This window comes from Pristis pectinata, chromosome 14 (assembly GCF_009764475.1).
Source record: "Pristis pectinata isolate sPriPec2 chromosome 14, sPriPec2.1.pri, whole genome shotgun sequence".
Lineage (NCBI taxonomy): Eukaryota > Metazoa > Chordata > Chondrichthyes > Rhinopristiformes > Pristidae > Pristis > Pristis pectinata.
The window spans coordinates 16,731,102-16,756,627 of record NC_067418.1 but is presented as its reverse complement, the minus strand read 5'-3'; the positions used below and the strand labels follow the sequence as shown (position 1 = coordinate 16,756,627).

Below are 25,526 nucleotides of genomic sequence, written 5' to 3'. Positions count from 1 at the left end.
TAATAGCAAATGTGGAGATTTAACATCCATCTCAATTTAAATGTGAAATATCACTTAATTTTTCTCAGAAACAACTTGGAGGTTCCTTGGTAAAAGAGGATATGTAAATCTCTGAAAAGATTCCTGGATCATTAACTTCCTTGATGATACTGGAAGAATTTATAAACCCATAAATAGCACAAACTCCATGAAAGCAGTACCGAAAATCACAATTCAATATTTCTCTGCATAATAATCAGCTTCATAGCCTGATCTCAACCCCTTACTTCCTTGAGCTTAAGCTAAACTGGTTACTTGGAATAAATTGGTTTGCATCTGTTTTTACCTACAGACCGGTGTTGCATATAACATCAGAGGATGGCCTGGAAAAAATGTAAAGCTGCTCCTGGAATTGGAAATTTAGAATGGCTGTGGCATGTCAATTTGCCAGAGGCAGCTTGTTAAGGGGTCCAGTATCAAATTCCTGCCTCACTGGCAATGGGCTTTGGTACTAAGAATGGGTGAAAGGAGGAGGGGTGTCAGGGTGCATTAGAAGAAAAAAATAGTGGGGTGGGGGGAATCAGGCACCTGCACTAAGGAGTGCTGTGGATATGGAAAGAGCGTGTAAAACTTAAAACAGCGCACTTACTTTTTTTTAGAGGTGGCTACATTCTTAGCAGGACAGGGTAATTTCCAGAGGTCCCAGTAAAGTGTTCCACCTCCTCTTGCTACTGTGCCTGGTCAGGTTGATCTTCTGAAAGGAGAGAGGCAAAAGGTTGGATTGTGTTGGGAAAGGTAAAGGTGCACATTTATCCAATCTGACCTTTTAAATCAGAAAATGTGCTGGGATAAACGGTCAAGAAAATGTGAAAAGGAGGATTTGGGGTGAGCAAAATGTGAGCATCAGTGGTCTCCACACTGCTGCTGGCAACATACACTTCACTGGCCACTCTAATAATGGTTCTCACAAAGTCATAGAGTAGTACACTACAGAAACAGACCCTTCGCCAACCATCAAGCACCTTTCTATACTGATCCCACTTACCAGCACTTGGTCCATAGTCTATAATGCCTTGGCAATTCGAATGCTTGTCCTGATGCTTAAATGTTGTGAGAGTACCTGCTTCTACTACCTTCTTACGCAATGCATTCCAGCCTTCAAACACCATCTGGGTGAAAAAATTCTTCTTCCGATCCCCTTTTAGCCTCTTACTCTTCACTTTAAACCTAATCCTTCTAATCTTAGACACTACCATGGGGAATAGTTTCTTACTATCTACCCAGTCTATGCCTCTTATAATGTTGTACACATCTTTCAGGTCCTTCCTCAGCTCCCTCAGCTCCGTCAGCTCCAGGGAAAGCTCAGCCTCTCCACTCTCTCCTATAATTGAATCCCAGGCAACACCCTGGTAAATCTCCTCTGTACCATCTCCAATGCAATCACAACCTTCCTATGGTGTGATAACCAGAGCTGTTCATAATACTCCAGCTGTGGCATAACCAATATTTTATTAAATGGTACTGAGGCAGGAGAGTGGGAGAGGCTACAGCCATATAAGTCCATAGCCTGTCTGCTTCTGCTACCATATGTTACATGGAGGAAGGTGTGTTAGTGAGAGTAGTGCAATGTACTTGGTTAATGTGCCTAATCTAGCAGTGTGTAAAAGCTGTAAGTTGTGGGTGCAAAGCTTGGAGTATGTGAGGTGCAGTGAGCCACATGAATGCTTGATCCAAATCTTAAGTGATAGTAATTGTTGGTAGGAAGTGATGGGGATGTGGTACATTGAGCAGTGTGTGAGGATAGTCACAGTGGAGCAAGGCATTTGAAGACTTTGTGCGAGGTCACTGAACTTCTCCCACAATGCATTCAAGTCCTCAGGGCCATGCTGCCAGTATTGACCTTGACAGGTGGCTTTTCCCAGTGCTGCTGCGGTGAATGTATGGAATGCTTGCCATGCCCCTGCATGTTGAGAACCTCCCTCTTTCTCATCCACCAGGACAGAATCAGAATCATGGGCTTTTTGCTTATGTTTTGTCTTGGTTTCCAACAAGCTGGTTAGACATCTAGAGCGACTTCACTTTTCAATTGGACAGGTTGCTTCTCTTTAACCAGATTTAGCTACTTTGGACTGGTATTAACCACTCATGAAATCAGACCAGGTCACAATGCAATAAGACAATAAACTTCAGTTAGTACTGTCTGGTCACTGAAATCATGATAATCAGCACCCAGCACAATTCTTGTTTGTGGTTTGCACTGGTTTGGTTGGCAGTGGGTTATTTGTAAGTATTTATTTGGCTGAGAAAGTAGTCATCGAGTCTTACAGCAGGGAAACAGGCCCTTTGGCCCAACTCGTCCATGCCGACTATGTTGCCCAGTGAGCGGGTCCCATCTGCCCACATTTGACCTATAGCCCTCTAAACCTCTCCTATCCATGTACTTAACTAGATGGCTTTTAAACATTGCTAATGTGCCTGCCTCAACCACTGTTTCTAACAGCTAATTCCAAATACACACTGCCCTTTGCATGAAGAAGCTGCCCCTGATGTCCCTTTTAAATCTTTCGCCCCGATCTTAAACCTATGCCCTCTTGTTTTTAGCACTTCCTCCCTAGGAAAAAAGGCTATGTGCTTTCACCCTGTCTACGCCCCTCATGATTTGATATATTTCTATCAGGTCACCCCTTAATCTCCTATATTCCAGGGAATAAAGTCCTAGTCTAAGCATTTCTCCCTGTACCTCAGGCCCTCAAATCCAGGTAACATCCTGGTAAATCTTTTCTACACTCTTTCTAGTTTAATAACATCTTTCCTACAATAGGGTGACCAAAACTGTACGCAATACTCCAAGTGAGGCCTCACCAATGTCTTATATAACTGCAACATAACTTCTCATCTCCAATACTCAATGCCCTGACCGATGACGGCCAGCATGCCAAACATCTTCTTTACCATCCTATCTACCTGAGACATTGCTTTCAGCGAACTATGCACTTGCACTCCTAGGTCCCTCTGTTCCAGGGCCCTACCATTCACTATACAAGTGCTACCCTGGTTTGATTTCCCAAAGTGCAATACCTCACATTTATCTGGATTGAAAGCCATTTGCCAATCCTTAGCCCACACATTAGCTGATCAAATCCTGTAATTTTTCATAACCTTCTACACTATCTACAATACCACCTATTTTAGCATCATCTGCAAACACAATAACCATGCCTTGTACATTTACATCCAAACTGTTTTTGTAAATTACAAACAAAGGCTCCCAGCACCAACCCTTGTAGCACATCAGTGGACACAGGCCTCCAGTCTGAGAAACAATCCTCGACCATCATCCTCTGCTTCCTACCACTGACCCAATTATGAATCCAATGAGCTATCTCCCCCTGGACCCCTTGTGAACTAACCTTCTAGACCAGCCTGCTGTGAGAGACCTTGTGAAAGGCCTTGATAAAGTCCATATAGACAACATCCACTGCCCTACCCTCATCTACCCTCTTGGTTACCTCCTCGAAGAACTCCAAGTCATATCTCAAAGAGTTAGCAATTTACTCAAAGGCCTCAGATGAGGCAGTGTGAATGGTTGTGATGCCACTGGAAATGGATTATTTCAGGGCAGAGTTCACAATGTAAGTGATAATCTGACTTGGTCGGCCAGACTCACAATTTAGGCTCCTCCTTATGTTCCACTTTCAAAGCAGTTGGCCACATCTTCCTTGACCTGATCTCAAGTACTTGAGGATTGTCCAGATTTTCCTTGGAAGGTGATTTTCTGGGAGTTCATCATTTGGATCACCTATCAGGTCACAGTCAGTGATGTTTGTGGTCATCCAAGAGATGCACCATCTAGAGCTGGAGTTAACCTTGGTTTGTAGGTTTTGGAACATGTTTCACCAGAAGCTGTGGAACTTCAGACACATGCCTAGCAACAGGTGTAGTGGGTAAGGTCCTTTTCCAGTGGAAGTGCTTCATCGGCTGTCAGCGGGTGATGTTCTTTAGGAAAGTCATTTTGTCTATGGACATCAGGAAGTTCAAACCAGGAGAACACAAGGATCCAGTCGAGCTGACAGCCTCAATGTTCCGGAGGTGTTCCCCAAACCGTCCCAGAGATAGACATCTGCCATGTTTGTATGGTGGCTCCTGATGCAGATGGAGCAGCAGAGCTCCAGTGCTCTGTCAACAAGTGAAGTGATGTGTAAGGTGTTAGGTCTACAGCCCCAGGAGGTTCACACCAGTTTTGCATGAGATTCATCCATCACAATCTCACATAGTGTTCTGTGCTTTCCAATTTATTTGCCCTTTGTGACAAAGTTTGATGAGTTCCAAAGTAGCTGTACCCTCCTTTTAAGTCTTGGCCTGAAACATCAAATGTCCACTTCCCTCCATAGGTGCTGCCTGACCCGCTGAGTTCCTTCAGCACTTTGTGCTTTGCTCCAGATTCCAACAACTGCAGTCTCTTGTGTCTCCTTGTTGCATTTTTGACTCAACTTGAACGAGCATTGTATCTTTTAAATTAATATTCATCAGATCAGATTTAAATTAGTTGAGAAGAGGATTAATATTCAACAGCCAGAACTCATCCGCTACTGACTGCTGGAGGATGCCACAGCACATTTTTGAGATTTTCTATATTGTATGTAACTGAGAATGCAGTTTGTTCTTTTGTGTGAGATTCAACTCTTTTAGGATGACAACTTGGCTTCTGGAACAATATAAACAAAAACTTTTTTTTCTTTTTTTGACCTGAAAACATTTGGTAATTTTGGTTTCAGGTGAGAGTGTAAAACAATATGGAATCAATGACTCTTGTACTCACTGTCCAAATTTGCTTTTTAGTCAGTCAGCAGCCACCACCTATTTTGAAGCGATGTGGAAATTGAATAACACCACCCCCCCCCCCCTATTGTATTATCTGTCTTCGTCAGTAAAAGCCAATTTGTTCCCAAGTATTAGCCATCCCAACCAAATACAAGTTAAAAGTGTGATTTATTCCAATTGCAAAACTGAATTTACCTTAAGGGACCTTGTAGTGAAAATATCCTACACTTGCAGCATAAGCTGTAAACACTTATTGATATATTTAACAGTTGTCACACTACAGATGACAGATGTATTTGTTTAATCTTCAGAAAAATATCTTTTTTCCTTCCTCCCTTCATCTTAATAGCTCATTATCACCAGCTTTTCAAAAATAAATCTTTTATGTTTTGACTGAAATGAATCATTGCTGAAATCTTAGAGATCCAATTACCTCAGGTGAGGAAATGGAGGAGCCAAATAGTTGGAATGATTGGCTGAAATAAAACCCTAAATCCTTTGATTTGGAGGTGATAGCACTGATGCAGTATAAAAGGAAACACAGTCTGCACTTGCCTGTAGCGTTGCTGATGAACTGTAGCTCAGAGAAAACTTCTGCTTTGTGTGCACATACAAAGGTTACCTCATTTTCTTTTTCAGCAGCAATTTTGATGATTCTTTAAAATATAGCTCTGTGTTTCAGGCATGGAACAATGACTATCTGTATATAAATTTTTGTATTTTTTATATTGAAGAAATAGCAGAATATGAATGAAGAATGAATGTTTAGTATAATTTTGAATTTACATACAGTCTTGAGAGAATAGTATAATGATTGCAATTCCAGCTACATTGATACAGCATCACAATGTATGTGAAATTTAAGTGTTCTATTAACGATTTAAATGTTATATAAATTGTTTTCATGTTAATCTTGTATGAAGTATCTTATCTAATATTCACTTTTAATCAGATCGGCAAAATATGATTTATCTTGCTCTATCCAACCTAAAGCTGTTCAGTTTAAGTATGTAAAGGTGGCTGATTGGTGTGTACATTTTATATCATATGAGTTAATTAAATTTTTTTTTTCAGATTAGTTTCATGCTCCAAATTATGGTGACCAAGAATGTTGCAATTCATGTATTTCTCTTGTTACTGTGCTGGATGTCTGTAGAGTCTCTGCACAGATGCCAGTTGACTAATGTTACGATAGCAGTGGAAAAGGAGGAGTGTGGATACTGCGGCACAATTAACGTAACTTGGTGCTCTGGATACTGTTTTACTAAGGTGAGGAAATCCACATCACTAGTCACAGGCTTTCAGTAACGTGTGTTTAATATGCAATATTCTGTGATATGATAGAAGCAATCTCAAGTTCTTTTACAAGTGTAAGGGAAAGATTTAAACTTAATTAAAAAGAAAAAGAAAATAGAGATTGTAAATAATGATACATGAAAAAAACATAAAAATCCTTTAAATGAAACTCAGCAGGCTTGTCACGATTTGAAAAAAAATGAAGGATTTTCCAATGTTATTTGTTGTTTTGCTTTTTAAATTCATGTTGATTGACCACCCAGTAGATTCTAACATTTTATGACTTTTATTTATACATTCATAATAATGTTATGTTTGTCATGGGGACATATTTTAAAAACTGCAATGTATAGAAATTTACCCTGGTTGGTAGTGTTAAAAATGTTTATGTAATGCAAACTTTAAGTAATGTAAAAATGTTTATTTCAGATACAGAGTACAATACACTGACACTGAGATATTGTATATTTATCATTTTAAGCATACACAAAGTTACTTGATAGAGTGGCTGAAATATTTACTGAATAATATGGCGGTCTGGCATATAAAGTGCTGTAGATGTGGATAATGCAATTAATCATGATCAAATTGTGCAGTGTGTTGGTGCTTAAATGGGGCTTAATTAATAAACATGCTTATTTCCTTTCTTCCCCCAAATTTTATTTTTTTAGGATCCAGTCTGCAAGCACTCTTTGGTTTTTGTCTATCAAGAAGTTTGCAGTTATAAGGAAATCGTCTATGAAACCATGACCATTCCAAACTGTCCTGCCAATGTCGACCCTTATTTTACTTATCCAGTTGCAATCAGCTGCCAATGTGGTATGTGCAACACTGAAACCACTGACTGTACAGTTTCAGCAATGGAACCAGCACATTGTTCCTTAACACAGCAAAGGAGAAAGGACATTAATGATGCACAGATCACTTCCAACCCATCCAGTGGGCCCAATGAAAAGGACATCTGATACACCCATCTGACATTGAAACTTGACTTTGGAAAATTGATTTGGAAAAATCAATGTGACCTAGGTGAATGTTACTAGTTCAAAATATACGTAACTTATAAATTATATAGCAGCTAATTTTTTGGACCATATGATGTGTTTTCATGTTTTAGTTATTTTTTTGATATTTTACTTTAAGGAATATATAAAAGATGACTCTCTTAAAGCAACATGTTTAAGGGTCAACAACATCTTGTTAATCTGTAAGGACTTCTGTTGTGCATGTTGGTTTTCTACAGACCGCACAATAAACTACAATGCAATTTATGTACACTCTCAAATAAAGTCACTATTTAGACAACTAAACTCCAACTGCTTTATTTTACTTCTATTTAGTAGATGTCAGTTATAAGTGTATGAAGCTGCTAATGTATTTTAACATAAAAATAGAAGGCACTAAGCTTTAAATCAAATAAAAATCTGCCTTTTGTCACTAGCTGAAAATAGCTGGTAATGTATCAGCCATTGAATGGAATCCAGCTCTGACTGTGGTTTCATTGACTTCAATGGGGAATAGGCGAGAGGGGTGAGTGGGGAGAGGATGGCAGGAAGAGGACTACAATTAACTGATACTCTGCATCCATTTGGTATCTGTGAGCAGGAACAAATTTCTACTTTGGCGATAATGAATTGCACAAGGAATTTCATTTAAAACCGGAGTGAATGGATGAGATGTTGTTCAAAATTGAGTTGGGAGAAAAATAAAATGTAAGCTCACAAAGGAAAACCTAATAAGAAAAGTCATCATCTAGCCCCCTTGGCTCAAATAAAACTTATTACCCAGCTCCTCCCAGCTCAAACTTTCATAATGCTCGATTTCCCCCACCCTGCATTTTTCTTGCAGCCATTCTTATGTCATGTGGCACCATCTGTCTAATTATTCCAGAGGACTGTCTGTTGTGACCATTGTACAAGGTCGAGCAGACCATAAATGGTGACCTGGCATTAGCTAGCGGGTCCTAAGTTCTCTGCTCCTGGCTCACCTTGAGGCCCTATTGATAATTGACTGCTGACAAGGATCCTTGCTCTGCTTTTAAATATCTTTGATGATCAGAGACGTCTAAAAACTATTTAGTTAGAAAATAAAAATTATAAAACCTTAAAAAATTAAATGCTAAAAATTAAAAAATACTAAGTTTAAATGAAGTTTAAAATAACTTACCTGCACTTACCTTTCCAAACAAGATTGGCAGTTCTATCCAAACACAAGAGGTTAGTCACAGCTTGAAAACAGGCCTTTCAGCCCAACTTGTCCATGACAACCAAGATGTCTTTCTGAGCTCGTCCAATTTGCCTGCCTTTCCTCCCTCCCTTCATTTCATACTCTACCTTCCTCTCCTATCAGATTCCATCATCTTCAGCCCTTTATTACTTCCACCTATCACCTCCCAGCTTCTGACCAAATTCCCACTCTCCCCCTTCCCTCATCTGCCTATCACCCCACTCACCTGGCTCCACCTATTACCTGCCAGCTCTTGTTCCATCCCTTCCCTCCATCTTTTTAAACTGGCTATTTCAACTTTTACTGATGCACCATAGAAAGCATCCTATCTGGATGTATCACGGCTTGGTACGGCAACTGCTCTGCCCATGACCGCAAGAAACTGCAGAGAGTTTCCCTGAGGGAAATCTATTTCATAGGCCTTCTGATTCACACCATCAAAGTAAGGTTGATTTTCCTCTTTACTTTGTCCACCTCAGTAGAAATTGTCCTAATATCTCAGATTGGATCACAATCCAAGATAGAAATAATGCAGACATAAGAGACTGCAGAAGCCGGAAATCTGGAGCAACACACAAAAAGATGGAGGAACTCAGTGGGTCAGGCAGCATCTATGGAGGGAAATGGACTGTGGACATTTCGGATCATGACTTTTCATCAGGAACAATGAAGGGTCTCGACTCAAAACGTCGACTGTCCATGTCTCTCCATGGTGCCTGACCTGCTTAGTTCCTCCAGCTTTTTGTGTGTTGCTCTAGAAATATTGCAAATGCTGGAAATCTGAAATAAAAAAACTAAAAAACAATGCAAGAAATACTCAGCAGGTCAGGCGGCACCTATGGAGTGAGGAACAAAGTTAATGTTACAGATTCAGGCCTTTTCATCAGAACTGGGAAAAGATAGAAGTTAAATCAATTTAAAGGTGCAGAGGAAGGGGGAAGGGGCAAACTTAAAAAAAGGGAAAGTCTGTGATAAGGTGCAGATCAGGAGTGATTGAGTGCCTCAGTTAGTGGTGGTGTTGGCTGGAAGGAGGTGATAATGGTATATCTGGAAGTTTATTGAATAGGAGGAAATGAACAGCGCACAGTGGCACAGCAAGTAGAGCTGCTGCCTCACTGCTCCAGTGACCTGGGACTGTCAGTGTGGGGTTTGCCTGTTGTCCTTTTGAGCATGTGAGTTTCCTCTCACATCACAAAAGACATGCAGATTGATAGGTTAATTGGCCACTATATATCGTCTCTAGTGTAAAGGTAGAATCTGGGGGGAGTTGATGGGAATGTGGGAAGAATAAAATGGGATTGCTGTAGGATTTGTGTAAATGGGTGTTTAAAATTGAAGTATATTGAAATTTCTTTTTGCAGAGGGTGGTGAATCTCTGAAATTCTCTACCTCTTAGGGTTGTGGAGGTTAGATCATAATAAGTATTTAAACTAGTGCCGGATACATTTTTGAAAGATTGGGAGTTGAGGGTGACAGGGAACGGGCACAGAAGTGGAGCTGAGGGCTGGGGTAGGTCAGCCACGATCATATTGAAGTGCGAGGCAGGCTTGAGGGGCCAGCTGGCCTGCTCCTGCTCCTACTTTCATGCGTTCTTGTGTGAGAGTCAGCACCAGTGGACTGAAGAATCTGTTTCCATACTGAATAACTCTACAAAATCTGAAGTATGAGTAAAGGAGAGAGATAAAAAATGAAATAGCAAAAAATGTCAAAGTTCTATAACTTTCATACATTTCTTGGTTGTGTCCTCTCTCTAATTAAAAAAATCTATCCTATCTTGTTTTATTTATCCATCCCTGAGATCTTTATTCATTAATCTCTGTCCAAGCTCTCACAGTGAAGACACATGCTCCTCCATATTTAGAACTGTATTGTTTGTGGTTTCTTTCTTTGATCTTTTTTCTATATTCCTCTCAGCCTTTGTGGTGTGCTTCTCATTCTCCCTTCCAGTCTCTGGGCTCAACCATCCACCAAGAACCGCCAGCGGGTAAACCTTTCATTGAGCACAGAGTGTAGTTCTCTACAGTGTGTTGGCCATGGGACACCTGCAGCATGTCATGGAACTCTTCAAGTAGCAGCCTGAACTTCTATGGATTTCCCAGCTCTCAACCTTTGCCAGTTAAACCTGACACAAGTACAATAGTCCCATTGAAAGGAACTTGCCAGGAAAAATATAGAGACTTTTATTTGATTTAATTAAGTTTGCTTAAATGTTTTTAATGTTTAGTTAAAGACCTTGCACCTTATTGCACTGCACTTTCTCTGTAGCTGTGACACTTTACTCTGTACTATACTGTTATTGTTTTTACCTGTACTACATCAATAGACTCTGTACTAACTCAATGTAACTGCACTGTGTAATGAATTAACCTGTACGATCGGTACGCAAGACAAGTTTTTCACTGTACCTCGGTACAAGTGACAATAGTAAACCAATACCAATACCAAATAATTGTTTCTGCATGTCACACATCATTTAAACATGGAGTAACACACAAAGGAACTGGAGGAACTCAGCAGGTCAGGCAACATCTGTGGAGCATCTTTGTATGTTGCTCCAGATTTCCAGATCTGCAGTCTCATGTCTCCATTTAAACATGGAGATAAATCCCCATTCATTTATCACCACTGAGTCAAAATCATGGCACATCCAATCCAACAGCGCTGTGGGAGTACCTTCACCACATAGACTGTAGCTCACCAGCATCACCTTCTCAAGGGCAATTGATCATAGAGTCATAATTGTGCAGAAGAAAGCCATTCAGCCCATCGATTTCTTGCTGCTCTCTGCAGAACAACCCAGTCAGTTGCATTCCCCTGCGCTAGCTCAGAAACTATTTATCTTGTGTGGTTATTTAATTTCCTTTTGAAATTATTAATCACCTCCACTGCCACCATTTGTGGGCAGTGGCTTCTAGGTCATTACCTATTATTACACTAAATATCTTTCTTCAAATTCCCCCTAATACCCATAGCCCTAAATCTTAAATCAATGTTAACTAGTCCTTCTACTATTAGCTAATAGGAACAGATTTTCTTTGATTATCTAAAATCATTGTAGTCTTGTACACCTCCGTTAAAATCCTGCCCTGTATCTCATTTTGAGGTTGGAGAAGTCATGTCATTAAATATCTCCACTATAGTTTTAGATTGACATTATGATTGTGGAACTAAATACTTGTACTCAGTAAGTGAAAAACAAAAGTGGAGATGCTAGAAATCTGAAAACAGAACATTTTGGAAAAATGGAAAAAGTCAGACAGCAACTGTGGAAAGAGAAACTGAGTTTTGGACTGAGTTTTAAAAAAATGATTTTTGGACAAAGTATATTTCCAATATTTTATGCTTTTAATAACATACTCAATACTTAATAATATTAATGATCCATATTTGGAATGATCAAAAATGAAAAACCAATTATTACTGCAAATGATGTCACAAAATATTCATTCTCCAGTGATAAAAAGATACAAACTCATTCTGTCCAACATTTATTCATAATAATGTCAGCCATCTTGATGGACAATTTGATCATGAGAATTATAATTCCATTCCGACTCCAGCTCCACTAATCTCAATGTTAGTGGTTGCGGATGAGGGACATGAGGAGTCTGGCAGAAGTCTCATTACACTCACGCAATCGGATACACTTTTGCATGTTTCCCAAACCATTCACAAAAGCAGCTTTATCCTTCCAAATCTTTTTGACTTGATAAACATGAAGTGAAATACCATGATAAAAATTCCTTGACCTGAAACATCGAATCTGTTTCTCGCTTTACAGATGCTGCCTGACCCACTGAGTTGTTCCAGCATTCTCTGTTTTTTATTTATGGGATCCTGATGATTTATTAACCTACTTCTGGCTGCTTGTTGTCCTTTAATTCACTTAAAAGCCAGTGAATCAACTAAAGATATTGGAAATATATTACTCACTGAACCCAAGAGGAATCTGAAATCCACATGCAAGCTCCAGGGCTTTAGGGATTGGGGTCCTCTGTAGGTCCCACTCAATGAAAGCCTTGCAATAACCCCAGCCCAGATTTACTGCACTGCCAGCAACCTTCTCCTGGTGTAAACAGAAAATGCTGGACACATATAGCAAGTCAGGCAGCATTTGTGGAAAGAGAAAGAGTTAATATTGTTCATGTTAATTATGTTTCTCTTTCTACAGATACTGCCTGAACTACTGAATGTTTCCAGCATTGTTTTATTTCCGATTTCCTACATGCATATTTTTATATACATATTCCCTCCTGATGTCAGAGAGGTGACCACCCAATGGCCATTCTCCATCCTCCCCTGATAATAGGGCCAATAAGCAGAGAGCTAACGGACTGGCATATTTTGGCTGAGGCTCAGGATATAAATCCTCCCAGATATCCTATGGTTGTGTGTGGTTGAGGTACTGAACTAATAGTACAGAGACCTAGAGTGATGATGCATAGATACTTCAGATCCCACCATGGCAGCTGGTTATTTTACATTACTTAATCAAATAAATAAGTTATGGAATAAAATTACCATCAGTAATAGTGACCATGAGACTTTGTTATTAAAAAAACTCCAACAGGCTCATTAATACTTTTACTAATGTTCTTTAGAGAGAAAAAAAACTTAATTGCCCAATGATCTATCGAGCTGCTCAATTTATAGGCAATTAGATGGTCATTAAGTCATTATGTTCTGATCTCAGCAGCAACATCCTCATCCTTTTAAAATAACTCAATATCTCCCAGTCAATTAGTTAAACTCAGCTATGATAAGTTGATCTGAGACATTTCTTACCAGGTGAAAATTTTTAATGTGGAAAATATTTAATGTGGAAAAGGTTGAAATTATATTCAGTGCAAATTAAAGCAGATGAATGCATTCTAAATAGAGTGCAGGGCTGTGTGAACAAAATTCTTTATCAGTCCTCTGGTTTGCAGTCACTCATTGAATTACCGTCCATGCAACACCTTCCTAGGTGGCGATAGTGAGTGCATCACAAATTGCAGCCTACAGCACCTGTTGTTGATTAACATCACTGTGAAGAAACCTTGATATCAAGTTTCAGACAGGAGACATTTGGTCTCCATAATAAAACATAAACAGACATAATACTTGGTTAATCTGTAGAGACACCAGACCAAAAGTGTTTATATATTATGATAAAACCACAGCATCTTTACAAAATGGAAGGAGGGCATTCAACCAAACTTTTGATAAATGTAATCTAGCTTAACACAATATACGTTTTGTAAATAAGCAAAAATAGATTGAGAGTGTAATAAAAATACAGTCTATTCAGCTATTCCACTTTTTTTTGTCTTTTTGATGTTTCATTGCACCAAGGCATTTTTCTCAGTAAATAGAAATAGATTAAAAAAAAACTGCAGCAGTTGGAAATCTGAAATAAAGACAGAAAATGCTGGGAGCACTCAGCCGGTTAGGCAGCATCTGTGGAGAGAGAAGCAGAGTTGGTTTCAGGTCGAAAAGCCTTTGTTGGAACACTTCTTTCTCTCTGTTCTGCTGCATGTGCAAGGCTTCATGTCATTATTCAAAGAAAAGCAAAGGGGTTCACCCAGAGTAGGAGTCAATGTACATCCTCAACCAACATCTCTGAATCAGACTGTCATGTGTACAAATTGGTGAGCAATAAATAGTTCAGGCTTGCTGCTGGGGCAAAGCTGGGTGGCAGCATGGACTGAAAAGAGGATATAAAATGGCTTCAGGGGGATACAGACAGGTTAAGTGAATAGGTGAAGATATGGCCGATGGAATAAAGCATGGAAAAACGTAAGATCATTCACTTTGGTAAAAAAACAGAAAAGTGGAGTAATGTGAGAGATTGAATGTTGTTGGTGTTCAGAGGGATCTGGGTGTACTTCTGCACCAGTCACTAAAAATTATCCTGCAGGACAGCAGGCAATTACAAAGGAAAATGGTATATTGACATTTATTGCAAGAGGACTTGCATCGAAGAGTAAGGGCACCTTACTGCAATTATGTAAGTCTCTAGTGTGACTCCGCCTGGAATATTGTGTATGGGCTTGGTCTCTTTACCTTCACTGCACTCCTTCTCTTGTAGTATGTGTGACAAAGGGAGTGAAATAAAGTTTCAGCATATTCCTGTGGTGGATTGGAAGGTTAGAACACCTGGGATCCAGGGAGAGCTAGCCAATTGGATACAAATTTGGCTCAATGGAAGGAGTCAGAGAGTGGTAGTGAAGGGTTGTTATTCAGATTGGAGGCTTGTGACCAGTGGTGTGCCGCAGGGATCAGTGCTGGGTCCACTGTTGTTTGACTACTGAACGGCTCCCTGGTACAATAAGTTGGACTCTTGACCTCACAACCTACGTCGTTATGACCTTACATCTTGTTGTCTGCCTACACTGCACTTTATCTGTAACTGTAACACTTTATTCTGCATTCTGTTATTGTTTTCCCTTGTACTACCTCAATGCACTGTTGTAATATAAGATATCTTTATTAGTTACATGTACATCGAAACACACTTTGAAATGCATCTTTTGAGTAGAGTATTCTGGGGGGCAGCCCACAAGTGTTGCCAAGCTTCCGGCGCCAACATAGCGTACCCACAACTCTCTAACCCATATGTCTTTGGAACATGGGAGGAAACCGGAACACCTGGAGGAAACCCACGCAGAACGGGGAAGAACGTACAAACTCCTTACAGACATTGGCCGGAATTGAACCCAGGTTGCTAGCGCTGTAAAGCATTACACTAACTGCTACACTACTGTGCCTTGAACGGTAAGCAAGACAAGTTTTTCACTGTACCTCAGTACATGTGACAATAATAAACCAATAAACCAATCTGACCAAACAAGATGGGCTGCAAGGAACAATACAAAGATTGGTGTCTTCTGCAAAAATTGATTATGGGGGTGAAATTTTTAGAGACCTTAATCTGATCTCATCTTGAATGGGAAAGGTGTGTAACACTGTCATATGTGCCTGGAAGTTAGGACCACGCCTTGGGGAAGAGGTTGCCCTGATGCACTTCCCATACCTACATTCACAGTATGAGTTAGAAGGTAAATCCTAAAAAATCCTTAAAAAGAAAATCACCTGTTATGAGCCACGTCTGCACCCCACCCCCCTCCCCCTCCTCCCCCAATCCCCGACAATATTGAAATAAATGAGCCTCATCAGCTTTGGAAAAACCTTCAGACCTTGATTTTTCCATCTGTCTTTTCTTACCATGCTCTCTGGAGATCTATTGAACAGCCCCATCCCATACAACAGACAGTGAACTTCTGTTAATAAATGAATACTGTGGATCACTTGCCAGACTGGACATTTAACCATCCTGCAAAACAACCACACTTTTGAATTTCCAAGTCAGCATGCTTTCTGCTCCACAGGCCTGTTGTTGGAAAACAAAAAGCAATTCAGCACATTTTCAGCAACACAGTTAATTAGCAATTTATTAATGGGGATGCTTGTTCAAAGAGTGCATAGTTTGGCACTGATCCAATCTCAAAAATCTCTTAGAAAGTCTTTTATGGAGCTGTAATAGTTCATGCTTTATGGAGATCTTGAGTTTGCATGGTGGAGGTGCAGACAAAAATACAAAGTTTGACTCAACCATGTTTAGGACCAAGGCAGTCCGGGGCAGAGTATATTGTGCATAACCTATAGATAGAGCATGACACACTTAATATTAAATACTGTTAATATTCTATTAATTGTTGCCCTTCAGATCTGACAGTCAAATTTCAAGAGATTTATTCTTCCAGGACCACTTGGCTCCAGACCTAATTATATCCATAACCCAAGTAGATTCATTGCCACAGTGGAGGCCAAGTCATTGGGTGTATTTAAGGCAGAGATTGATGGGTTCTTGATTGGTAAAAGGGTTAAGGGTTACGGGGAGAAGGCGGGAGAATGGGGTTGAGAAAAAAAAATCAACTATGATTAAATGGTGGATTAGAATCGATGGGCTGAAAGTCCTGATTCTGCTCCTATATCTTACGGTCTTACCGACTTTCCCCAAAAGTCTTTAATTCTTTCTTTTTCTCATATATTGTTCTTTAAAAAAAAACTAGCTCCTTCAGCCATTCTGTATAGAAATGACTAATTAACTTAAATTGTCTTCCTATCCTGTCAATAATTATTTTGTTGAGAAAGGGACCGTCTAAATTGTAAATTAGGTGACCATGCTAATACTGGATGCAAATTATCCAAGGGTGCATGTTCCGGTCAATTTGAACATAAACATGTTATCCTTGACCAAATGTGAACAGCACAATCTTGCTAAGTGACACAGTAAAGAGTTTAAAATACCAGTTATAATCATTAGAAACTGCTGACCTTGGTTTAATCCTTAGCAGGTTAATGCAGGTTGAACAGTAACTTGGTAAATCTTACAGTGTCTTTGTAACTGCATTATCTGTTGTCATGATCCTATGTATATCTATTAATATGTTAGCAAACCCTTTCTGGTCCTTTGGATCATACCTTTGGAAAGGCACCTTCTGAAAGGGAACTGGTGTCAGTTTTAGAGAGGACACTGGGCGAGGAGGAAACACCCAAGAATGAATCCGGTTGATTGTTGCTCCGTGGAGGCTCATCTCTGAAGAAACAAATACAATTTATCTGATTTATCTTTAAAAGAAGAAGCACACATGCCTCAGTTTGCAAATCCAGGTGTAGGAACCTTTACAGCCTGGGATTATGTCATTTTTGCATTGCTCTTTGTCATTTCTTCAGGGATCGGGGTCTTTTTTGCAATCAAGGAACGAAAGAATGCAACCTCACGAGCTTTTTTGGTGGGTGGGAGGCAAATGATTTGTGGTCCAGTGGCTCTCTCACTCACTGCCAGTTTCATGTCAGCGGTGACTGTGTTGGGAGCTCCCTCGGAGGTTTATCGCTATGGTGCTTCTTTCATCCTCTTCTGCCTCGCCTTCAGTTTTGTGATCATCCTCACAGCTGAACTCTTCCTTCCAGTCTTTTATAGATCTGGAATCACAAGCACATATGAGGTGAGGTTATAAGATAGATTTATTAAGCATTCTGCTATCTCAGATACAATGAAATATTTGCCTCAGAATGTCAGATATGGCTAAATAGCCTCAATACTTGCACTATGGATTCAAAATATCTTACTGTAGTCTACCATCATATAGAAATCTTAAACAAGTTCAGCATTTAAAAACAATGGATGGTTGGACTTCTCAATACCTGCTGCAATTGCATGAAATGTGTTTAGTCTGTGTGCAATTGAATGTATAAATTGGTACGGCTGCAACTTTTGGATATTTCAAAACCTCACTAATTGGTTATTTAACCTGGATACCGTGGTGCACCTTGTCAATGGGCATTTTAGAGGCATTTTTCAGACTCCAGAGAAGCAGCCAGGAGTTAAGTTTCTGCCTAGTTATTTACAATGCTGACAAATTTAGGACATTAAGGTTAATGCTGAACCCTTCTGATTGCACCATTTGGAAAAGTGCAAGTGAGCAAGTGTGCTTCTGCTGTTTACACTGTGTTAGAAAATAGTAGTTACATCATTTGGTTGTGCTTATTGGTTTCCTGAAATGTTATGGAAGTTACTTTAGTAAAAATGGCCAATGGGTTTCAGCCTAGTTAGAAATAAAACATTTTCACAGTCTTTTTTCATTCACATTACAGATTCTGCAACCTGAAGTGAAAATTAAAAGTTAATTTTATTAAATGAAATTCAAATAATTTTTTTTATTACTCGCAAATTACTTTGGGAATTAGACCTTTCACACCTCAGCAATCTACGTTACTTAAAGCAGGGCTTCTGACCAACTTTCCTCACTGTTACAATGATTATTCAAAACAGAAATTGAGTTGCTGAACATTAAGGGAAATAGGGGATACATTGATATTGCTGAGGTTGATGAATGGCAGAGCAGGCTCAAAGGGCTGGATGACCTTTTCTTACTTCTTATGTTCTTATTGCCTGCTCGCATCCCGATAACTTCACACACTCTCTTTCTGTCAACCTCCTTCACACCACTGGCTGCTATATGTGTAATTATTCCAATGGTCTCCTGGCTCAGCTCCTGTACTCTGTAGTCTTCAGCTCTTCCAAATCTCTGCTACTTCTCTCTCATCTCTCACTATTCTATTCATCCAACATCCATGTCCTTATTGAACTGCAATGGCATTCTATGTTGATACTAGTTAAAATTTAGACTTTCATCCTCCTGTTCAAATGCCTTCACATCCCTCTCAGACTCCATCTAACTCCACGTTTTGATTGCCCTCACCCTATCATTGACTAAAGTGCCTCCAACTTTCTCTTGTTTGGCTGGTTCAGTCAAATTTCTTGTCACCTTTCAAAGGACACAGGTGAAGTGATGGTACTTTTTGCTGACCTGGTTATAAATTCTTTACAAAGATCTATGATTTATATGATGAGAACTTCCTTTCTCAGATTTTTGTTGGTGCTGTGCATCAATTCAATTCTCCCTCATATCTCACAGCTCTGATGCCATTATAGAGAGTCATCGAGAGATATAGTGATACAGCATGGAAACATGCTCTTTAGCAAGCAAGATCATGTTGACCATCAAACCTTTGTTTACAGTAATCCAACACTAATCCCAATTTATTCTCCCTGCATTCTCATCAACCTCTCTAGATTCTACCACTGACCTACACACCAGGGACAATTTACAGTGGTCAACTAACCTACCAACCCATATATCCTTGGGTTCAGAGAGGAAACTGGAGGGCCCAGAGGAAACCCGCACGGTCACGGGGAAAACATGCAAACTCCACACAGGCAGAACTGGAGACCAGGATCAAATCATAGTTACTGGAGCTGTGAGGTAGTGGCTCTACTAGCTGTGTGAGCCAATCACATTACGGAATTCTTGCAGGCAGAAAACACTAAAGTGATTTTAATTAACTTTTTTGACATTATGCAGTCTAAATAAAGATTTGAAATAATAACATGAATTTGGATCTGAAACATCACAAATGAACTTTAATTCTATGTATTTTTTCTGAACTTTCAAATTACTTATATTTTGAAATATTCATAATCTAAAGAAATTAATAATACATGCAAGTACAATGCATTTTTTGGGGGGGTTCAGATAGTTTGCTAAGCAAAAATTATAACAGTATGTCATTAAAACTTCTTAGATCTCAGGTAATTGAGCAGAAGATTTTAAGGGTACTTTACAATGGGATGAGTTCAATACAACTTTCAATGTACACTGGTGTTATAATGTTATCCATATAAATCCTGGACTTCTGTCAATTTCATAAAGTAATGATTAGTTTCACTGCCATTACTACCACTAACAATCTATTCTGAGCTCTGTTGTGGAAGGAGATCACTAGACAGACAGGAACAAAGATTCAAGGACAGGCTCAAAGCTTTCTTGAAGAAGTGCAAGATCCCTACTGACTTCTGACAATCTGTGACTCATGACCACTCAAAGTCAAGAAAACGCATTCAGGGTGATACTGAGAACCTCGAGCTGGGAGCACACAGAAACCCTGCATGAGCAGCAGGAGGAGTAAACCAGCTAATAAACCACTCACCCACTGACCCATTCAGTCACCTTCTGTCCAATCTGTGAAAGATTCTGCAGTTCTTACATTGGCCTCTTAGCCACCTCAGAACCAAGAAGACCTAAGTGGAAGCAGGTCAACCTCAGTCCCAAGGAACAGCCTAAGAAGGGGATTATGGCTAAATCCATGCCAAATATTTTGCATGTCATATTTAATTGATCTGTACAGAATATTGCATTGAAAATTCCCAGAAAATAATGCAGCAATATGCACAATATATAAACTGCCTACTTTTGAAAACTGGATAAATTAAAATAGACCTCTTCAAATCATGTTTCATCTCAACTACTTCCCTTCAACCATTCAGTTCTTGAACCAGCCGGCACAACCCTAATCACTGCAGTTTAGCAAAACTATGACCACTTTGATCACTTTGCACTAAAATGGACTTTTTTTCACCTAATTGTGTTCTTTCTTGTAAAAATTGTGTATAATTTATGTTTAATTTACATTTTTCTTGTGAATGCTGCTAATATAATGCTAGGTGCCTGCAAGTAAGTTTTTCATTGCACCTATGCATAGATATACTTGTGCATATGACAATAAACTTGACTTTGACTTTGGCAAATTGAAGAACAAATTGCATAAAGATAACAGACCAATGACTCAGTGTGCAGTCAACCAAACGATCACGGTTATTACTGTTAATACCATTACTTCTAAATCAGATAATCCCAGATATTTAATCCCCACTCAACGATAGATAATGTAATTTTGCCCAATACTTCAGTCCTATGAAACAGTGATTGTTTCAGGGTGACTAAATCCATTTAGCTGCCACCTAAGGAGGTAAAAGATCTCAAACAACCATAAAAAAAACCACCGGGACTTCTTCCAGCATACTGGTTAAAATTGATCCTGTAACACAGAGGTTCCAAGCTCCCTTGCCTGCACCCATTTCAAAGGGACTTGTTTTTTCTGAAAAAACCCTTCTTCATTCAAACTATAAGCATAGAATAAAAATTGACTGTTCAGGTAGTTTTGCCCGCTTTTCTGACTTTATCATACATATCATTCCCAGTTTGAAAACTTCAACCTCAGCAAGTAACACCTAAGCAGGTAATCCAAACATTTCTCACAGTTTTGTGAGAATTTCTCACACTACCCTTCACATGTGCAAATTGATTACCATGTCACCCAGAAAAGAACAGTGACTCCATCTTAAAAGTAATTAATTAGCAGTAAAGAACTCTAGGACATCTGAAAATGCATAAAGTGCTTCATGTCTACAAAGTCTCTACTTCATAAATAATGAATTGACTTACCTTTCTTTCTTTTCTCTCTTAGTACTTGGAGCTGAGATTTAATAGAGTGGTTCGTGTTGCTGCTACAATGATATACATTCTGCAAACTGTAAGAAGGCACAATTATTGAAGTTTAATTTTTCGATATATGTCCATACTTTGTATTAAAAATAATTTATATTTTTAAAATAATTTTCAGATTCTCTATACAGGCGTTGTGGTTTATGCACCAGCTCTGGCACTGAATCAAGGTAAGCACCACAACATGATAATTATTGAACATTACAAGTTGTCTATTCACCGTGAAGCTCTTACCAATATGAAGTTGTTCACCTGCACACCAAATAGTAATAGAAATATTAATGATATTCATTTGCATTTGACAGTTTATAGTTTTACAGTTTAAATCTTCTGAATTTGAACATTATTTATATAAATGATTTCTTAATTCAGTTTTATCTATTATTCTATTAGTCTAATTTTTGTTCCATATTTAGAAGAAGAAATTCAAAAACCAAATGCAAATGAATGAAAGGTTTTTGCAAAGATGAAACTGAAGATATTAAGTTAATAAAGTTATTTGATATGGAAAGATGTTCCTAATACTATCGCCCCTTTTAATCCGTTTTGTTATTCTGTTCAAGAACAATGTTCTTTACAGCTTGCTTTCCCACCATCAGCAAATTTGGCAACTACACCCTAGGTGACTTCATCCAAGTTATTTAGATAAGATAAGGTATCTTTATTAGTCACATGTACATCGAAACACACAGTGAAATGCATCTTTTACATAGAATGTTCTGGGGGGTAGCCCACAAGTGTCACCACGCTTCCGGCACCAACATAGCATGCCCACAACTTCCTAACCTGTATGTCTTTTTTTTGGAATGTGGGAGGAAATCGGAGCACCTGGAGGAAACCTACACAGACACAGGGAGAACGTACAAACTCCTTATAGACAGTGGCCAGAATTGAACCCGGGTCGCTGGTGATGTAATAGCATTATGCTAACCGCTACATTACCATGTCTGCCCATTTATATAAGTTGTAAAAGATTGAGGCCCTAGCAGAAGTTCCAGTGGTACAATACTCATTAAATTTTGCCAGTAAGAAAAAAATGCTCATTTACGCCTAACCTCTGTTTCCTGTTAGCCAGCCAAGCTTTCATCCATGCCAATGTTACCTTCTATACCATGAGCTTTTATGTTGTGCAGACATCCAGAACAGTAGTGTAAATACTTACAAAGGGCTCTGTGCTTTTGCTTGCTTCCCACCTGCTATCTTTATGTGTGCTCCTTTTTTACAGTTTAAATACTCTGAATTTGAACATTATTTATATAAATTATTTCTTAATTCAGTTTCATTTATTATTCTATTCGTCTAATTTTTGTTCCATATTTAGAAGAAGACATTCAAAAACCAAATGTAAAATTCAGTGTTAAATACTTTCTATATTAGTTTCTTTATACTCCTTAATTACTTCCCTATATTTGCATTTTAAATATATGTGTTTTCCTTTGATAGTGACTGGTTTTAATCTGTGGGGATCAGTATTTGCAACAGGAATTGTTTGCACCTTCTATTGCACCCTGGTATGTATGAGTGTTTAAAGTCAAAAATCATTCATATGAAATATATTATGGTCAAGAAGCTTTTGCAACAGTTTCTCAGATATCTTGTAGAACCTTGTAGAGTTTTTCGAGGAGGTTACCAAGAAAGTTGATGAAGGAAAGGCTGTGGATGTTGTCTACATAGACTTTAGTAAGGTCTTTGACAAGGTCCCACATGGCAGGTTAATTCAGAAGGTTCAGACACTAGGTATCCATGGAAAGGTTGTAAACTGGATTCGAAATTGGCTGTGTGGGAGAAGGCAGAGAGTGGTAGTGGATGATTGTTTCTCAGACTGGAGGCCTGTGACTAGTGGTGTGCCTCAGGGATCTGTGCTGGGGCCATTGTTTGTTGTCTATATCAATGATCTAGATGATAATGTGGTAAATTGGATCAGCAAGTTTGTTGATGATACTAAGATTGGAGGCGTAGTGGACAGTGAGGAAGGCTTTCACAGCTTGCAGAGGGATCTGAACCAACTGGAAGAATGGGCCAGAAAATGGCAGATAGAATTTAATGCAGACAAGTGTGAGGTGTAGCATTTTGGAAGGACCACTCAAGGTAGGACATACACAGTAAATGGTAGGGCACTGAGGAGTGCAGAGGGACAAAGGGATCTGGGAGTTCAGATACATAATTCCCTGAAAGTGGCATCGCACGCAGACAGGGTTGTAAAGAAGGCTTTTGGCATCCTGGCATTCTTAAATCAAAGTATTGAGTACAGGAGTTGGGATGTTATGGTGTGGTTGTATGAGACATTGGTGAGGCCAAATTTGGAGTATTGTGGTCACCTAACTATAGGAATGATATTTGTAAGATTGAAAGAGTGCAGAGATTTACTAGAATGTTGCCGGGTCTTCAGGAGTTGAGTTACAGGGAAAGATTGACCAGGTTAGGACTTTATTCCTTGGAGCGCAGAAGAATGAGGGGAGATTTGATAGAGGTTTACAAAATTATTAGGGGTATAGACAAAGTTAATGCAAGTAGGCTCTTTCCACCTAGATTAGGAGAGATAAGTACAAGAGGACATGGCTTTTGGGTGAAAGGGGAATAGTTTAGGGTGAACATTAGGGGGATCTTCTTCACTCAAAGAGTGGTGGGAGTATGGATTGGGCTGCCATCTGATGTAGCAAATGTGGGCTCACTCCTGAGTTTTAAGAATAAATTGGATAGATACATGGACGGGAAAGGTCTGGAGGGTTATGGATTGGGTGCAGGTAAATGGGACTAGCGGAATACCGTTTCGGCACAGAAGGGCCGAATGGCCTGTTTTCTGTGCTGTAGTGTTCTGTGGTTCTATATCCTGTTGAACTTGAATTTAAAATAAAAATTCTCCTGTTGCTTGTTTGATCTTATGGAGATAAATGCTCACAATTTTTGGTCATTCATTAAAAAACTATAAACTGCTACTTTGTGCTTAACCTGTCAGCTCTGAATGGTAATAATCCTAAATAGGGGACAACTTCAATTAGTCGGACAGGGAATTAAGAACACATTACCATAGCCAGAAGTAACCACTGGGGCTCTCTCAATGGATGATATATCTACCCAAGCAGGTAGGAGCTTTGTGAGGATTGGAGTTACATTACATCAACAGCCAGTGGGAAACACAAAGAGACCCTCTACTTGGTCAAAACATTTCCTTCATGGGTTCAGGAAGAACAGGAACAACTCTACAGTCTCCACAAGAAAGTTGTGATCTGTATCATCCGTTGTCTCCCACTCTCCATCCCCGCCCCCACTCTGCTTTCCTGCAGCCCCCTCCCGCCCCACTTTCCTGAAAGACTGCAGATGGCCAGCACCTGATTGACCCTCTCCTGCCAGCAACAGTCTCCATCCTCTTGCCACCCATTCCAGGTCCAAAGTGGGTTAGTAGCATTTCAACGGTATAGTCCTTGTGGCATCCTGCTGTTTCTGATGGATAGGAACTTAACCCTATGGAGTGGTTTCCCAAACCTCCTTGGACATTATAACGTATCATGTCAGCATGTAAAATAGGGAGCTACTGTAATCTTGTCAGTTTGCTACTGTAAGATTGGATTAAAATTAACTCCAAAAACCAGAAGGAAGTTTAAAATGCTAAAAATCTAAACCTCACCTGCATTAGAGTCCACCTCATCCCATTACCATGCTCTCCAGTTTTTATGAAGATGAGACAAAGATGAGTGACCAATCTCTTCATGGGAGATGCGATGAACTTTGAATTATTATAAATGAATCTGTCTGACTTAATTGATTCTATCTTGAATCACTGTCGGTTTCGGGAATCAGGACGAGTGAAAGGTTGAAGTGATGAGCATAAGTGACTTGACATTATTGCTTAAGGGCTGGAGTAGCAGGAATGTTTCCTCTGGGTGCTGCAACTTTATCAATGAACGTTCCTGCATCATGATCCACAACCCTGCTGATCACCATCTTCTCTCTCTCTGCAACCTGACCTCCCCCTCCCCCCCGCACTATCCCACCCGCCCCACCATGCCTCCCAACCTGTTCAGGTTTGCTTGGCAGTGTTTTCCTAAATACAGGATTTCTCACTCAACAAGGAAACCCCACCTCACCCCCATTCAAACAGGCTAGGTACGGATAGGAAACTTGAAGCAAGTAGTTAATATGTTACTGCAGATAAAATCGACAGAACATCCCTAGAAATATAAGCACTTTAAAGAAGTGACCAGTGAAATAGCTGATTGTGATATAATTTCCAAAATTCTCAAGATGTGGGGAAAATTCTATTTGATAACAATAACAAAATAACATTTGTAACTCTTTATTCAAAAATAGAAGACA

General features: G+C 39.4%; 2 protein-coding genes across 4 annotated transcripts in view; both read left to right on the top strand.

The window, feature by feature from the left end:
* The first annotated feature begins 5,946 nt into the window (after positions 1 to 5,946).
* LOC127577964 (follitropin subunit beta-like) lies at positions 5,947 to 7,061 on the top strand. The gene is made up of 2 exons (XM_052029671.1): positions 5,947 to 6,069; positions 6,768 to 7,061. The coding sequence occupies exons 1-2, from the start codon at positions 5,947 to 5,949 to the stop codon at positions 7,059 to 7,061; spliced, it is 417 nt and encodes a 138-aa protein (XP_051885631.1).
* A 9,723-nt stretch (positions 7,062 to 16,784) lies between these two features.
* The window catches only part of slc5a12 (solute carrier family 5 member 12), a 30,982-nt gene continuing 22,240 nt past the window's right edge, over positions 16,785 to 25,526 (top strand). For all 3 annotated transcript variants that reach the window (XM_052029627.1, XM_052029626.1, XM_052029625.1), the window contains exons 1-4: positions 16,785 to 17,312; positions 21,175 to 21,240; positions 21,331 to 21,382; positions 22,656 to 22,723. In XM_052029627.1, the coding sequence (XP_051885587.1) occupies positions 16,956 to 17,312; positions 21,175 to 21,240; positions 21,331 to 21,382; positions 22,656 to 22,723 (543 nt within the window). In that variant the 5' untranslated portion in view covers positions 16,785 to 16,955. The remainder of the gene's footprint in view (positions 17,313 to 21,174; positions 21,241 to 21,330; positions 21,383 to 22,655; positions 22,724 to 25,526) is intronic.